This window comes from Volvox carteri (assembly GCF_000143455.1).
Source record: "Volvox carteri f. nagariensis unplaced genomic scaffold VOLCAscaffold_11, whole genome shotgun sequence".
NCBI classification, from domain to species: Eukaryota; Viridiplantae; Chlorophyta; class Chlorophyceae; order Chlamydomonadales; family Volvocaceae; genus Volvox; species Volvox carteri.
In genome coordinates this window covers 1,560,434-1,575,740 of record NW_003307554.1, presented here as the reverse complement: position 1 = coordinate 1,575,740, position 15,307 = coordinate 1,560,434, and the positions used below count along the sequence as shown (strand labels likewise).

The 15,307-nt window shown below is 58.3% G+C and overlaps 2 protein-coding genes across 2 annotated transcripts in view; both read left to right on the top strand.

Moving 5' to 3' along the window:
• The first annotated feature begins 183 nt into the window (after positions 1-183).
• Positions 184-3,024, top strand: VOLCADRAFT_104059 (uncharacterized protein). The gene is made up of 7 exons (XM_002948819.1): positions 184-341; positions 431-529; positions 603-694; positions 762-818; positions 938-1,027; positions 1,409-1,730; positions 1,952-3,024. Exons 1-7 carry the CDS (start codon positions 278-280, stop codon positions 2,089-2,091), a joined length of 864 nt encoding a protein of 287 aa, XP_002948865.1. The 5' UTR covers positions 184-277; the 3' UTR covers positions 2,092-3,024.
• A 372-nt stretch (positions 3,025-3,396) lies between these two features.
• The window catches only part of VOLCADRAFT_89164 (uncharacterized protein), a gene marked incomplete at both ends in the record, with an annotated part of 17,220 nt that continues 5,309 nt past the window's right edge, over positions 3,397-15,307 (top strand). The window contains 19 exons of the mRNA XM_002948818.1: positions 3,397-3,530; positions 4,481-4,516; positions 4,639-4,844; positions 5,018-5,884; positions 5,942-6,180; positions 6,670-6,804; positions 7,539-7,601; positions 8,025-8,137; positions 8,882-9,056; positions 9,748-9,846; positions 10,325-10,642; positions 10,934-11,214; positions 11,466-11,580; positions 11,818-12,043; positions 12,322-12,449; positions 12,781-12,883; positions 13,408-13,678; positions 14,101-14,684; positions 14,718-14,739. Of these exons, the coding sequence (XP_002948864.1) occupies positions 3,397-3,530; positions 4,481-4,516; positions 4,639-4,844; positions 5,018-5,884; positions 5,942-6,180; positions 6,670-6,804; positions 7,539-7,601; positions 8,025-8,137; positions 8,882-9,056; positions 9,748-9,846; positions 10,325-10,642; positions 10,934-11,214; positions 11,466-11,580; positions 11,818-12,043; positions 12,322-12,449; positions 12,781-12,883; positions 13,408-13,678; positions 14,101-14,684; positions 14,718-14,739 (4,115 nt within the window). The remainder of the gene's footprint in view (positions 3,531-4,480; positions 4,517-4,638; positions 4,845-5,017; positions 5,885-5,941; positions 6,181-6,669; positions 6,805-7,538; positions 7,602-8,024; positions 8,138-8,881; positions 9,057-9,747; positions 9,847-10,324; positions 10,643-10,933; positions 11,215-11,465; positions 11,581-11,817; positions 12,044-12,321; positions 12,450-12,780; positions 12,884-13,407; positions 13,679-14,100; positions 14,685-14,717; positions 14,740-15,307) is intronic.

Here is a 15,307-nt window from a genome sequence, read left to right as displayed (position 1 = left end):
TATGACCTTGCTATGGATATGAGTGACATCCGAGGAGACCTTGTAAGGATAAGTTTAAGACTCTTTCAAAAACTAAACATGAACTGGATATGTGAACATAGGATGCTGATGGAAGTCACATGCAAAAAATACAACGCCCTCATGCCTAGACGCTTCCTACCCATGCATCTGCATCTGTTATAAGGTCAGGCTTTCATACAATTTGTGTACTTTATCGGGCCCACATATTTCTACATATACTTCTTGGTACAAGGTTTCAATCATTCGTTGAGGAAAAATGCAGCTGACTCACGTTCGCCTTGGGCCAGCTGGCAGCAAGCGCGGCACTCTCCGCCCTTCTGGTAGGTGCACAGGCTGATGTAAGATGCTGACGGCAGGAGGCGGTGTAATGGGCACGGTCTGCTAACTGCATCCTTTGGCTTGCCTGCAGTGGTCGGCGTACGTCGGCAGGGCCGGAGGACAGTTGTGGTCCAGGCGAACCTATTTTCACGAGTCTCGCGGATTGTCGGGTCATGGGCGAATAATGTTGGTAGGTCGCGCCGAGAGACGCGCCTGAGAAGCGTTCAACTTGCTTGATTCCAAGTTGCGCGTGACCCGCGCAGTGAGCAACGCTGAGGACCCCGAGAAGCTGCTGGATCAGGTTGTTGAGGAGATGCAGAATGACCTCATTAAGATGAGGCAAGCTGCCGCGACGGTAAGAAGCGGTTCACTGTCTGGCAGCTCTACCACACGGTCACTTAACCAGCTCGATCTCTGCACAGATCCTCGCCCAGCAAAAGCAAATCGAGGCGAAGTACAAGCAGGCCCAAACCACTGCGGTAAGTCAATGCTTCTGCTTTGAAAGCCCACTAATCTGGGTTGCCACAGCGGTCGTACCCAGCTGGGGCCATGAGCCAGAGCCGTTTGTTGCGGTGCATTGAATCCCCCCTTCCTGCAGGATGACTGGCTTCGCCGCGCAGAGCTCGCAGTGCAGAAGGGTGAGGATGACCTGGCCAAGGAGGCGCTCAAGCGCCGCAAGTCTTACCAGGTAAGCACTTACAGCAACTTAACCGGGCGCATACGCGACACTACCCCTCGCATCCGTAACTCATGGGTAGAATTTCCTTCCCTAAGACCAACACGCCTAGCTACAAGCATAAACTAAATAATGCCCCAATTGCGCATCCCTTTCGAGCTGTGGCAGCAGTTACAAAGAGAACAACAGCAGCTACGAAAAGAAGCGTTTGTGCACGCAGCGGCCGGATCCAATCACCGGGCGTCCATGCTTCACAACGATGCCTCTGTTGGTGTCGTATCCGGCCTTTAATAGCAAAGCGGGGTGTCTATCATAACCTACCGGCGCCCCTTTCCATGTCGTAAGCTTGTAACCCTTCCACGACGCTGCGCAACTGTGCGGTATATTCACCAGGAACAAGCGGACACCCTGAAGGCCCAAGTGGACCAACTCTCAGTCGCTAGCAATGACGTTCTGAACAACACGCGCGCCCTGGAGGCCAAGCTGAGCGAGGCACGCAGCAAGAAGGAGACGCTCAAGGCGCGCGCGGCGTCGGCCAAGACCAGCCAGCAGATCCAGGAGATGATGGCTGGGCTCAATACGAGCAATGCGGTGGTTGCCTTTGAAAAGATGGAGCAGAAGGTGCTCTCCATGGAGGCGCAAGCAGAGAGTACCAAGATGCTTGTGGGTAGCGACACGATTGACAACCGGTTCAAGGCGCTAGAGAGCGGCACAGGTGCGCGAGGGGGCATTTTTCTGGGCGCTCAATGGCGTGTGGAAATGGGCTTCTGAAGTTGTGTATTAGCTCAGGTAACGCGTTCTCCAGGTATGGTGTCATGTAATATAGCCTAGTGCTTCTGGTTTTGCGCGTGCCTTGAGGACGATCGCGTATGTTTGCATGCATCAACTCCTATTTTGGCTTTGATGTTGGTCCTTCAATTTGTCCTCCGGCGACAGTGGACGACGAGCTGGCCGCTCTTAAGCGCGGCATGTTGAGCTCCAGTAGCACCCCTGCCGCACTGCCAGAGGGCCGGCCTATCCAGGACGCTCTTGACCTGGAACTGGAGGCGCTGCGGAGGAAGGCGCGCGCCGAGTGAACGACCAGCAAACCGAGTTCTTTGAGCATGCTGTACAGCGAGCGTTAGTGGCAGCTAATTGGCTGCAAATGGCAATGGGGTTAGTTGTGTTTGTTTGAGAGGTTTGTTCGAGTAACGCCTACTGCGGTCGCTCGGGCTATGCCCCACGTGGCCTGAGTGGGCCTTGAGTGATCTTGTTGGCAAATCAGTGGCCGGCCGCTGTGACGGCGTGGTTACATTTGCACTGGTCCTAGCTGTGCAAGTGGCGTTTCAGTGTACACCTGGGAGTGGTGAGCCAAGGGTGAGAGCTGTGAGGTGCCGAGTGTGCATTGTGGTATGAGGACAGCACATGAAATGTAGGGGCATTCTCGTATGCTCTTGGACTGAGGGTTTAAGACGGTATGTGCTTCTGTCTGTGTGTGTGTGTGGTTGCGAGGTGTGAATTTAGGAGACGGGACTGTGTGGAGGGTTAAACAGCGGAAGTGCTCTTGGAGTGAAGCCGGCTTGATGCTCAAGACTGGATGGGTGCGGTGTGGTGTGGTGTGCAAATGCAGGAGCTGTGCTGGGTCTGGGTTATGCTGTGTTTCCAGTGCGCCCGCCCTAAACAATTTCGTTATAAAGTCAAAGTTACGAGCTACGTCCCGAATCGCTTTGATGGGAAGCATATGGCTGCGTGAAGGAGGAGAGGGCTTCTAGGTTGGTTCTGGGAACACCAAAAACAGTGAAGCAAGATTCTGCTGAGGTATTGTATGCCTGTATGGGGCAACGAGAGGATTCCCAGGTTATTGACGTGTAAACGTTAATGCAGGCGAGGAAGGGGGTTGTCACGCAATGGCCCTGCTAAACGGCGACGCCAGCTTTAAGCAATCTCAGAGGATTACCGGTGTTTGGGCTTTCCCGTCTCCTGGCCTGAATTTTGGCCCACGCAACCCCTCGGATACATTTTAACCGCGCAAAGAACGTGTATGTTGTTAAACCATACATCGCGGTATTTTCATCTGGGCGACTCTACGGGTATGCTGAAACTCAGCGGGTGCCCAGATGCAAATATCGCAATATGCATGGGCTACGCAATCACAAGCAGGCCGTACATATGCGCACCTCCTAACCTGGAAGTCTTAACGTACCCCTCGTTTTGTATTCTTGAATTCCGACGACCAGCACCAGCAATAGGGGAGAGGCATTAAGCCTACACCCGAAGAATCCCATAAGGACTGTCATTTAAGTAAGCAGCATGCTCTCATCTCCCCACTTTCTTCTGTGTCATCTTACCGATCACTATGGCATGTTCGCCCAGGCTATTGCCACTGCCTTGGGCCGTTGCAGATGCCCAGGCAGATGCCCCCAGTTTTCCGCTCCTCCAGGGACGGCACCATGTACAACAGCATGTTAAGGCAGCTGTACGGTGTTGCGAGTTCCATCCGAAGCAGCTCTAGCCGGCTGCGCATGCCACAGCCGCGGTGAGATTGTCGCCGTCATCTTCATCGTTGTCGTCGGCCGCAGCGGTGGTCGTACCGCTGCTGCCTCCCGGGGCTGCGTCCCTGTGGAGGGCCGGCGGAGGAGGCTCTGCCAACAGCCTACATACAGGCTAGGAGGGCTTAGCAAACTAACTATCGGCCATTTCTTTGTCCTTCCATGTATGCCTTTGCGATAACCTCGTGGGAGTGCCATGATTGCAGAAAGCCCCAACAGCAGATGGACAGCGGGGGCTCATGGGTGACGTGGGCCACAGAGGCCGCGAGTTAGCATCTGTGCACCGATGAGATAGAGACGAAGGATGGTTAACGTTATGCAGTGAAGATGGATCTAAAATCTAGACCTCCTGTGCAAAAATGCAACGGGTTACATCCCATCACAGGATGTTCATAGCATGTCATTGGGAGGGGAGTGGGACAGAACAGCTCAGGGCGAAGGATTCTCAGCCCAGCCAGCAGCCAGAACGTAAAAACGCCTAAGGAAGGGCGTGGGGTAGAATCCAGAGCTAGCGGGCACACCGGCAGTCGCACGCACACGAGCGCGAAGCTATCCCTTGGTATCCGTAAGGGAAAACGTCTACTTGTCCTCCCTTACGACCTGCGCATTGGAAGCGGTCCTGAACTTGCCAGGTCGGCCCGAAGCGAATGGAGCCCTTTAGTAAATAAAGAGGTACGATCTCGTCCCACCGGTAATTTGAGCGAAGACTCGCTTAACAACATCACACGGGACTAATAGCAACCTGGTATCGTTCGCCGCACACATGTTCCTGCTGAACCTAGCACGAAGTCCTACTGTCTTGTTTCTGAGAATTTGGCAGGGCCAACGTAGCCTGCAACTCCCATGATTTCCGTAACCGGGAGCTTTTTTGGCGGCCAGTACGTACTTTTATGGAGAGTCCTGTTGAGTTCCCACACGTCCTGCATCAGCGTGTCAGGCTACGGGTGGACAATTTGCGAGGCGTGCTCCATGGGTGAGCTTCAACGCCCCACTCGAAAGGCATAAAAAGAGGATTACGTTGTAACGTTTACCATGTAGGGTGACCGAGCTTTACATCCGGCATGGGCACCACCGTGTGGTGGCGTTGCATGCGAGGAATCTGCAAATTGACGATGTTCGCGTTGGTGGCAGCGTCGTAACAGCACAGTGGTTGCCGCGTCACAAGCAGCAAAGCGTTGACGAAAGCGCTGAACACAACGTCAAGGACTATGCGGACTATGTTGCGGACGACTACAGAGCAGCTCTCAAAGCTGACCGCACGCATGGCGACCTCGCCATCCCCTTGGATCGCCACCGGGGCGGTGAGTTTCCACCGTAGGCCTCACTTCTCGCGCTTACGTCTTCCGGGTTATTCAGCACGTCGCGCGCTTCTCACATTCCTCCAGATTACCCCCATTCACCACCCACGCGTCAATGCCCCGCGCACCTCTTTCCCCCACTTTAAATCCTTCCCCTTTCCCCTCCCGCCATCCAGCCCTTAGCCCAGGGGCTCCAAAGCAACCAGCCGCCGCCTTCACCGCCTCATCGCCACCGCCGCCAGCACCAGTGCCACTCGACCCCGCATCCACATCCTCACCCCGTGGCGCACGCGCGCCCTCTCCTCCTGGCCTCGCCGCCGCGGACTTTGCACACTGCTCGGACGCCCTCCGCCACCAGCTCCTCAACGACCCGCTCATGTCCTCTTCCCTCAAAATCACAATTACGTACCGCAAGCTGGGCGGCGACGCGACCGTGCGCTACCTGGACGGTCTTTTCATGACCACGGATGTGCAGTTTAACCGGGTACGTGGCCTGGTGCCCTGCGTAGACCTGCCTTCCGTCATGCACAGCTGGGAGCTGCACGTCGAGACAGGGCTGTGCGACGTAGCGGTGTGCAGCGGCATGCTGGTCAGTCAGCGACTACTGGTGGGCTCTCCACCCGAGCCGGAAGAGGAGGAGAAGGAGGGGGTGGAGCAGCAAGGAGCAGTGGGGCAGCAGCAGCTGCAGCTGCAGCAGGGCGGCCGGCAGCAGCAGCTGCCGGCAGGGCAAGGAGAAGAGGCTCCAGGGGGGCCGGCAGACGGGGCGGCTGTGGCAGTAGGGCACGGAGAGGCTCCAGGGGCGGCGGAACTTGAGAAGGATAAGGGGGATGCGATGGAGGTGGACGGACTCCCACCTGCTGCTAGGGGATGCAGCGGCGGCGGCGGCGACGGTGGCATTAAAGTAGAGACAATGGCGGCGTTAGATTCGGCAGCTGGACCGGTTTCGGGGCTGGGGCCGGTGCCCATGGAGATGGACGCGGCGGGGGCGGATGCAGCTCCAAAGGATGGTGGCCAGGAGGGAGAGGCGGCCAAGCCCGCGGCAGGTACGGCGGCAGCGGCGGCTTCCGCCGTCGCGTCGGTTCCACCGCCGCCGCCGTCAGCACCCCGGGCGTCAAGACGGCCAGCCGCTGGAGCGGCGAGTTGCCGCACGCCGCGGCCGTACGCCAAGGTCTGGTACTACGAGCTGCCGTTGGCGGTTGTGCCGTCCCACCTGCATGTTACTGTTGGACCGTTGGCAGTTGTACCACAGTACCAGGGCAGTACTAACCAGTTGGTGGAATCATTCTTGAAGCAGCAGCAGCAGCCAGGGCCCGGAGGAGCAGGTGGCGGCGGGCCGCAGGTAGGGGGTGCATGCCCGAAGAGTGTCTCTCTTGGGGATGATGGCGCGGAAGCGTGGCGAGTCTGTTGGCCTTTTCCAATATATCTCGCAGGTCGCGACAAGCCATTCTAGGGCATTATTCAGCTCTCCCTCCTATTTCCTATACTTTTTTCTTCATTTGTCCATGAAGGACAAATTTCCCTCATATCCTTCGCGACAGGTTAGGTTGCTATTTCTGGCCTATTACTTACTTCTGGCCTATCAGTCCATCCTTGGCATCAGCTTCACTCGTTCGTGGTTCGCCTTTCCCCCACATCCCCGCCTGCCCCTCATTTCCCTGGCTACTGTCCCGCCTAACCCTCGCGTGGCCAGTTGTAATTTTGATTTAAACATTCGCATGTGACATTCAACCCGCCCCTTATCCCCACCTCGGCTTCAATCGCCAATGGTTAGTCTTACCCCGCCTGGGCCCCTCGACCGGCCCCTCTCCTTCCCGCTCTTGCCCCCCAGGACTCCACCATCATCACGCACTTCGGACCCCCCGGCTGCATGGACTTGCTGCGCTCCACCACCCGCTTCTTCTACCTGCCCTTCAAGGAGTATCAGATCGCCTCCACAGTCAATTTCCCCCTCAGCCAGCTGCAGGTACCCCGAGGGCGCGCGCGGGCCGGGCCGGTCCACGCGGTGCTTTGTGCTCTGTGCCGCGAACATGGCCTTAACGCGGAGTTTTTGTATCTTTATAGTGTAGGGTATCTGAGGCCGCAGTGTTCTTAGGCGAGGGGGGTTATTGGTTTTCCAAGATAGGCACTGGTTGGGAGGGAGATGGTTTAGGAGCAGGTGTATATGGGAATAAGGGCTGGGCGTCCAGGCTATGGCCAGATTGGACCGGGTAAAGGAGGTAGCATGATAGCAGCACGCTTTGACTTGTAGCAAAGGTGCGGTAGAGGATATAAACGATGAAGAGGGGGTGAAGAAAGGCGGAGGCGGCAGAGGTGGGAAAAGACGAACCACGAACGAGTGAAGCTGCTGCCAAGGAAAGGCAGAAAGGGGAAAGCGGCAGGGTGGCCCGGGATGGTGGAGTCCTTGGTTCCCGCGGTGCTCCAAATGTTTCCCTTTGACTGTTCAGTTTTGTGCAACCCCAATCCCCTCGTCCTCACCCTTTCACCGGCGCCTTATCTTCTTTGATCAGCTGCGGTTGTGCGTATGTCCTTTTTTTCCTGGGAGTCATTGTCGCCTTCTTTCTTCCGCGCTGACGCTAGAAGCTGGGAGCTCGCGGTGCATTGGACTTCTGGAAGACGTACACAGCTGTACATCGCCGTACATCGTATTTCTTTGTGTCATTGATTGTTTCCTGCTGTTGCTGTTGTTGCTTCCGCCAGGTTGTTTTCATCCCCTCGGAGCTGGCGGTGACGCCGGTGCAGGTGGCGGCGGGCTGCATCGTGGTGAGCGGTTTTGTGGCGCTGTTCAGCAAAGATGGCGATGGAAGGCACAGGGCGGAAGAGCGCACTAGCTATGGATTAGCTGCCCCAGGTTGACGCGCCGAAGCATTCAGGTCGCCAGCGCTCTTTGTCCACACCTTATCCCTACATAGATGGATGGATAGATAGATAGTTAGATATGTAGGTGGCTATGTAGATAGCTAAATAGGTATGCCGATAGGTAGGTAGTAGGTGGGTAGGCAGGTAGGTGGTTAGATAAAACTACCTAGGGGTTGTCCTGACCACACGTACTGGCCATTACGAGCATCCGGCGCATGCTCGCCCGAGTTTGTTTACGACCGCATCCCCCCCTCGCTACCCACACGCAACCCAACCACCAACCACGAATCTCTCCCACCCCCACCTCTCGTGTCGTCCATGTACCAGGTGAGCAGCGAGTTGCTTCACAGCGACAGGGCGGTGGACTCCGCCCTGGAGGGCAAGATAGCGCTGGCGGAGGCGCTGGCGAGGCAGTGGTTTGGAGTCATCCTGCTACCCAGGTGGGGGGGAGAGCCACCCGCACAGCCACATATGGCATGACGCAGCCCGTACGGCATGTGATGTCATGAGGTTCTTGACTTGGGTTTTCCCGTTTTGTTTTTTCCCCCAGGTCCTCCTCTGACACTTGGTTGGTGGAGGGGCTGGCGGGGCTGCTGGCCGACCACTTCTTGAAGGCCTGGCTGGGGCAGAACGAGGTGGCTTACAGGTAGAGGTTGGCTGGGGCAGCAGCAGCAGCAATAACAGCAGCAACAGCAGCAACAGCAGCAACAGCAGCAACAGCAACAGCTGCCACTCGCCCACTCGTGTCAACTTCTGACCTCCGAAGACCCTCTCTCTCTCTCTCGCTTTGGACATCTAAGGGGGGCCCCCGCCGTCTTTAGCTTTTGCATTACAGACTTCCCCCCTTTCCGCTCTTTCTCGTCCCCTGTCTGTCCCGCCTCCGCTTCTTGCTATATCCTCACCGTGCCAAAAGTTATGGGCTTTTTCGCTTAAAAATTGCGCTGAACGATGGCCCCGTCCGCTTATTCCGCTTGTGCACCCTCTTCCTCCTCTTCCTCTTCCTCCGCCGCTGCCACCACCGCATCGTCATCATGGTCAACCCCAAATCAACTCGTAGCTATCCTTTCTGGCTTAGCATGGCTTCTACAAGTGTTATGACATAGCGTAGCTGGGCGGGACATTTGGTTATTTACTTTTCACTTTCTACTTGCATCCTGAACCGAAGACCTTCTTGCGGCGTGTAGGCGGTTCAAGGAGAGGGAGGCTGTGCTGGCGGGGGACGACGGCCTGCCGCCGCCGCTGTGCCCGCAGAACCAGTACGACGACGCGGACGAGGCAGGGGAGGCAGCGGGCGGCGGACCGCCGCAGAGCCATCGCCGGCGCCGGAAGGACCCACTGAGCCAGATGTACGGCAGTGAGGTACGTACGGCGAGGTGGGATGGGTAACGGGGGTTAGCTTAACAAGGGACTGCAGTAAGGGGAAGGTGGAAAAGGCTGAGAGGCATCAGAGCCTAATTCGACCTTCATATCTGCATCCCCCCAAGTCCAGCCACCACCACCACCACCTGTTCATGTTCGCTCCTGTTGGTTTAACTGTCAACCAAAAACTGGTCGCACTTGGCATAACCTATCAATCAACGGTTTCCTGCCTACCCTACCCCAGACCACTTTATAACCAGCGTGGCATTTTGTGCATATGACCCTCCCCAAACTAACTAACTAACCAACCAACTACCATCATGTCCATATATACGTCCTAAAGTTGGCCATCCGTTGCAATTCCTGACCTCCAATTGTTTCCATGCTACGTGCCTTCCGCTTGCCAGACCTGAACCCCAAGGTTACTCACGACCCGCGCGCGCCCCTCCTTCCAGGAATCACTTGTCATCCGGCCTAGTGATGCTGGGTTTCTCTCGCCCCCTGCCCCTAGCCCTAGCCCTCACCCCTAGCCCTGTCCCCCATGTCTTCCAGTAGAATCAGTTTCTCCTGGCTCGCCCATGTCGTTATGTTCATATGTGGCCCCCATCCCATCCCCACGGCGCCCACTCACCCCGCTCCCGCGTTCTCTCACTCTCTCCCGCCTTCCCCACCTTTCCCCGCGCCCCGACAGTCCCTGGATCCCTCCCCCCTCCGTCGATGGAAGGCGGTGACGGTGTTGCGCATGTTGGAGCGGCGGACAGGGGAGGACAGCTTCCGGAGTATCATGCAGGTGGGCAGGTGGGATTGAGGGGAGGGGAGGGGGATATTGCGGGGTGGTGTATAATGTGGTGTGGAATGTTTGGGAACGAAAGGAAAGGAAGGTTGGTGTGGTTCCGGAGCTGCTCCCGTTTTAGGTGCACGGTGTACGGTTTCCATTTGTCAGTGCGGTGGCGGCGGCGGGGGGGGTTCCTTAGAGCGCCTCTCCGCCGCCGTCCTCCACCACCTCATCCACCGCTGCTCCTGACCGTTGCCGTACTTGCGGTTCCCACGTTTGCACGTGGAGAGCATCGCCAATGTCACTGCCACTGCTACTGCTACTGCTACTGCTACTGCCGCCCCCACGACTCAGTCTACCCTTCACATCATCAGCTTCACTCGTTCGTGGTTCGTCTCCCCCCCTACTGCCGCCGCCCATCCTTTGCCGCTGCTGCTGCTGCTGCTGCTGGTACTGGTTTGCCGGCTTGCCTTTACCGGTTCCGTTGGCCCAGGCCGTGTGCCGCAACGCCGCCAACGCAGTCCGTAGCTGGAGCCCCTCCCGCGGCCCCTCGGGCCGCCTGCTCACCACACGGCGTTTCGTAACGGAGTGCGGCAGCGCAGCCGGCATGGCCAAGGACGTGGCGGCGTTTGCGGAGCGCTGGGTGTACGGCAGGGGCTGCCCGCGGCTGACGGCCGGTTGTTCGTACGTACGGCGTAGCAACACTCTGTTGGTGGCTCTGAAGCAGGAGGGGGGGCCGGAGGTGGTGGCGGCGGGGCGGAGTGCGAGTGCGCAGAGGAGTAAGAGCGAGACGGCGGGCAGGGGCATCAAGGTGGGCGGTGTGTGGGGATGGGGTGGGGGGGTGGAGTCATCATAATCATATGTAAAAAGAAAGGTTGGGGTGGGGTTGGGTGTGGCAGTTGGGGAGGGTGGGTGGGTGCGGGAGTTGGTGAAAGGAGCTACCGATTCGGAAAGGAGACTGAAATACCAGCAGCCTTGTGTACGGGGGGGGAAGGGGAGTGAGGGGAAGCAGCAGCAGCAGCAGCAGGGGAGGGGGCCATGGGGCCGTAGTGTGGGGTCGTTAAGGGCTGCTATACGACGCTATGGGGTGGCGTGGACGCAGATTAGAATGTGGCTTAACGTACGGCAGGTTGCGGTGTACGACCATGATGGCGCCGTACAAGAGGTTGACGTGGAGCGCATGGAGGCCCACGTGGACGCTGTCGTACACGAGATTGAGATCGCCAGCAAGCCTGGGCAGCGCGGCCGCCGCAAGCGTGGCGCGGGGGCGGCAGCCGCCGCGGGCGACGACGGCGACGAGGACGGCGGTGGGGGCACCCAGCCGACGGTGGCGGCAGCCGTGGCGGCGGCGGATGAGCACCGCATTCCCGTACAGTACTTCAGGTACGTGAGGCATGACGCGTGAGGCGATACTTACGGCGGGGTTTGCCCCTTGCACCCCCCTCCTCCTCCCCTCGTTCGTGGTTCGACTTTCCCCTCCTCCCCACCACTCCAATTTCCCTCCGATTTTTCACTTCCAACGCCATCGGCCGCTTTTTTGTCCTTGCAGCATCATCATCACGTGATTTCCTCCCCCCTCGCCTTTCCCCACCCTTTCCTCCTCCTTCCCCTCTTCCGTCCCCTTTTCCTTGCAGAGTTGACCCCGGCCAGGAGTGGTTGTGTGATGTGGTGGTGCTTCAAAGCGAATCCATGTGGGTGGCTCAGCTGCGGGGCTCCAAGGACGTGGTGGCGCAGTCACTGGCGGTGCAGGTGGGTGCGCGGCGAGGGGGAGGGTCGAAGGGGGGAAGGGGGGAAAGACGAACCACGAGCGAGTGAAGGTGGGAAGGAGCGGTCGAAGGTGGGAAGGAGCGGAGGAGGCGAAGAGGGGGAAGCAGTGTGGGTGAATCCGGAGCCACCGCGAGGGGAAACTCGAGGGGAAGGTCCCCCGGGTGTTGAGGAGGTGTGTATGTGTATGTACGACAATCGCACGCGTCGTCTTCCTCACAGGCTGACAGTCATGTCTCTCCCTCTCCCCCCTTATTTAAGGGCCTTATGCGTCTAGGTCTGCAGCTGGAATCCAGCGGCGCCGCGGATTCCTCTTCCGTCATCGGTGTACTGCTGGATTGTGTACGATCAGGCGGGGTGTACTGCAGGGTACGGATTGAGGCGGCGAGGGCGCTCGCAGCCTTTTCACCATCCATGAGCACCCAGCCAGGTGTGGGGCTGGTGGGAGGTGGGGTGGGGGATGGGTTACAACCCCAAAGCCTTCACCAAAGCAGTTTGGTACACCGGCACTTGACCCTTTGCTTCTTGCATCTGATGACTTCCTCCTCACTTCTCCTTACTCATCGCCCCCCCACTCGTTCGCGGTTCGTCCTTCCCCCCCCCTCTGGTTCGGACTTTGGACGCCTTCCTGCAGTTCATTTCTGGTTTCCTTGCATACGACTCTTCCCCCCCCCGCTCCCACTCCCACTCCCACTCCCACTCCCACTCCCACTCCCACTCCCCCAGCCGCCCCCAACCTGCTGTCCTTCTTCTACGATCAGTGCCGCGACCCCGTCAGCGCCGTGTTGCGGCCCAACTACTGGGCTGATCTGGGAACACACCTCGTGCTGCAGGCGAGAGGGGTGCAGGAAAAAGTAGAGGGGAAATGGGACACATCGCTTGCGTCAAAAAAGGGCGTCGTCAGAGTTTTAGTGTGACGGGACGGTGGGAGGGGGTGGGGTGGGTGCGCTGGCGCGCGTGTGTGTATGTGGAGTTGGAGGGTGTTGTGTCCCCTTTCCTAATCGTTACCACTTTCTTCTTTCGCGACCGTCCTCCCCCCCAACTGCAAATCCCCGCATCCCCCCACCCCCAGTCAGTTCTACTCTTGGTACAATCTTGCCCTGGCAGCAGCTTCAGTCGTTCGTGGTTCGTCTTTCCCCCACCCCCCACCACCATACACACATGTACATGTGCCTATACACGCAGGCCGTTCCCGCCTGCCTGGCTTCCATTCGTGATGTGTCCTTCAACAGTACCCCGGAGGCTATGCAGCTCGTGACTGACATACTGACGAACAATGACAACTCAGGTAAAAGGTTTTTAGATCAGAGGGGGGGTGGAGGATGGGGGTGGGGTGCGTATGTGTGTGTGGGGAGAGATGCATGGGCGTGTGTACTTGAAGTCAGTGATAATGGCGATATCACTAGCAATGATGATAATGGTGGTGATGATGATGGTGATGATATGGTGATAGTGGTGGCAATAGTGATGTAGTAGGTATTACAGCGAGCCTCAATTAGCCCCAAAGAGAATATACCCCAGCAAGGTTGGGGGCCATCAGGGGCCACGACGGACTGCCGTACAGTGCCGTACACTGCACCACTGGGAAACCTAAGGCAGAGAACTCGATGGTTAAGGTTGCTGCATGGTGGTGTGGAAGACCACAGAGAGTACAAACCAGGGCAGGTCAGTTTGATCCATGTGACCAGTAAGTAGAAATGTGAGTGAGGGGTACCCTCCTACCCAGGCTCCGAAACCTCCTTCCGGACCACCACCACCACCACCACCATCTGCTCCTGTGACGGGCCCCCCCCCATCGCCATGCGCCATCAGCTGCTTACTACAAGCAAACACCTCCTACTTATGCTTCTTTCTTTCCACTGTGTACGACGACAGAAAACTTGTACGACGATTCGTCGTACCTGGCCGCCGTTATCGAGGCCGCCGGGCTGCTCCGCCCCACTCACTCCTCCGTCCTGGCCCGCCTGCTGGGCCTACTGGACGACTACCTGCTCCAGGACTGCCTGCACCCCTCCCCCAATTATGTGGTGGGATCAGCCTGTCTGGCGGCGATGACGTCACTGGCGCTGTCCGTGAACCCTAGGTCGGCATATGGGTTGTAGGGGTGGGGTGAGGTGGGGTGAGGGTAGAAAAGCTTCTTGGTCTTTTCCTCCCAACAGTACGGCAACCGGCATGCATGCGAGAATGTGATTTTGGGGTTCCTTCTCTCCCCCTCTGTTGCAACGCAAGCAACCAGTTCAGCACAGGGTGCATAGGGCCCATCATGAGGAGGACATGGGTTCCATCCCCCGTCGTGATGTTCCCGATTGGCTTGTGATCTAACACCTCCCCATCCCCTGTCCTCCAGTTCGCCCCACACCGACAGCACCCGCATCCTCCTCCCCCCTCACGCCGCAGCCGTACACAGATACCAACCACATCGCCCCGCTGCATTCGGCTGTCCGTTCTCCTCCCCCCCACACCCCTTACCTGAACACCCTCTCAACGTAAACAACGTCCCCTCAGGCAGGGCCGCGGCGCCGGCGCGGAAGCCAAGGCGCTCGAGCTGTACGCCAGTGTACGGCGCCAGCTGCTTCGCTTCGCTCAAGTTTCCGACGGCAAGCCTGCGCGCACCCCGGTGCCTGCTGGCGGCGGCGGCTGCGTGGGCGGTGGCAGCTCCCCCTCCCCCGCAACAGCGCCGCCGCCGTTGTCAGTCCCGGAGCCCATGTCTGACCCCACCTCCAATCTCATTCCCAACCGACCCAATCAAATCTCACCTCGTCACTGCCATCGCCACCGCCGCCAGCACCCTCCACAGCCACAGCAGCCTCAACGCCACCACCAGCAGCAGCAACAGCAACAGCACCAATCCCAGCAGCAGCAGGAGCAGCAGTCTCCACATCACATGTTGCGGCGAGCCGCGTACCAGTGTCTTCTTCGGTTGGAGGCGGGGGAGGCCAAGGTCATGTCGTCGCGGCGCGGCGCGGCGGCGGGCGGGCCGGAGGGCAAGCCGGCCTCCCGCTTAGTGGCGCTGGCGCTGCGGCTTATGGGTGGGGAGCCGCTGCCGGCATTGCGACTGGCGGTGGCGCTGGAGATGCTGACGCTGCTAGGTAAGTGAACCCCCTGCGCTTCAATGCCTGCAGAGTATCCGTCTATCCATCCTTGGTAGGTATCAGCACCAATGGTCTGTGGTGTGGTTCGCCTCCCCCGCCCTCTTCCCTCCCAACTTGTTATTCCCAACCACCTCCGGACCCTCCCCACCATATCCCCACAACCCTTCCCTCCCTGTCCATCAAACTGTGGTCGCCGACAGCTCATTCCTTGTTTCCTTGCATATGATTCCCTTTTCCTTCCCTGTCCCTGTCGGTAATAGCTTTGTCGGTAAGTATGTCGGTAAATATGTCGGTAACTTATCCGGCCCGGCTGTGTTTCTGGAGTTAACGCGCAGTAAGCTCACGCCATGGAGGCATCGAGCAGCTCCGTGCTTTGGACCCCGGCATTTCATACTGCGCTCTCCTGACGTAAGGGTTTCCCCACCGCCTCCTCGTTCGTGGTTCGTCTTTCCCCTCCTCCCCCTCCTCCTCCTCCTCCTCCTCCCTACCTCCCCATCTTCACTGGAAGATAGTCTTTATTCGTAGTCTTCAGTCGTAGTCCTCTCACTTCAGGCGGTTTCTACCTCCCTCACCCCCTTACCCCCTCACCCCCTCACCCCCTTACCCCCTCACCCCCTCAC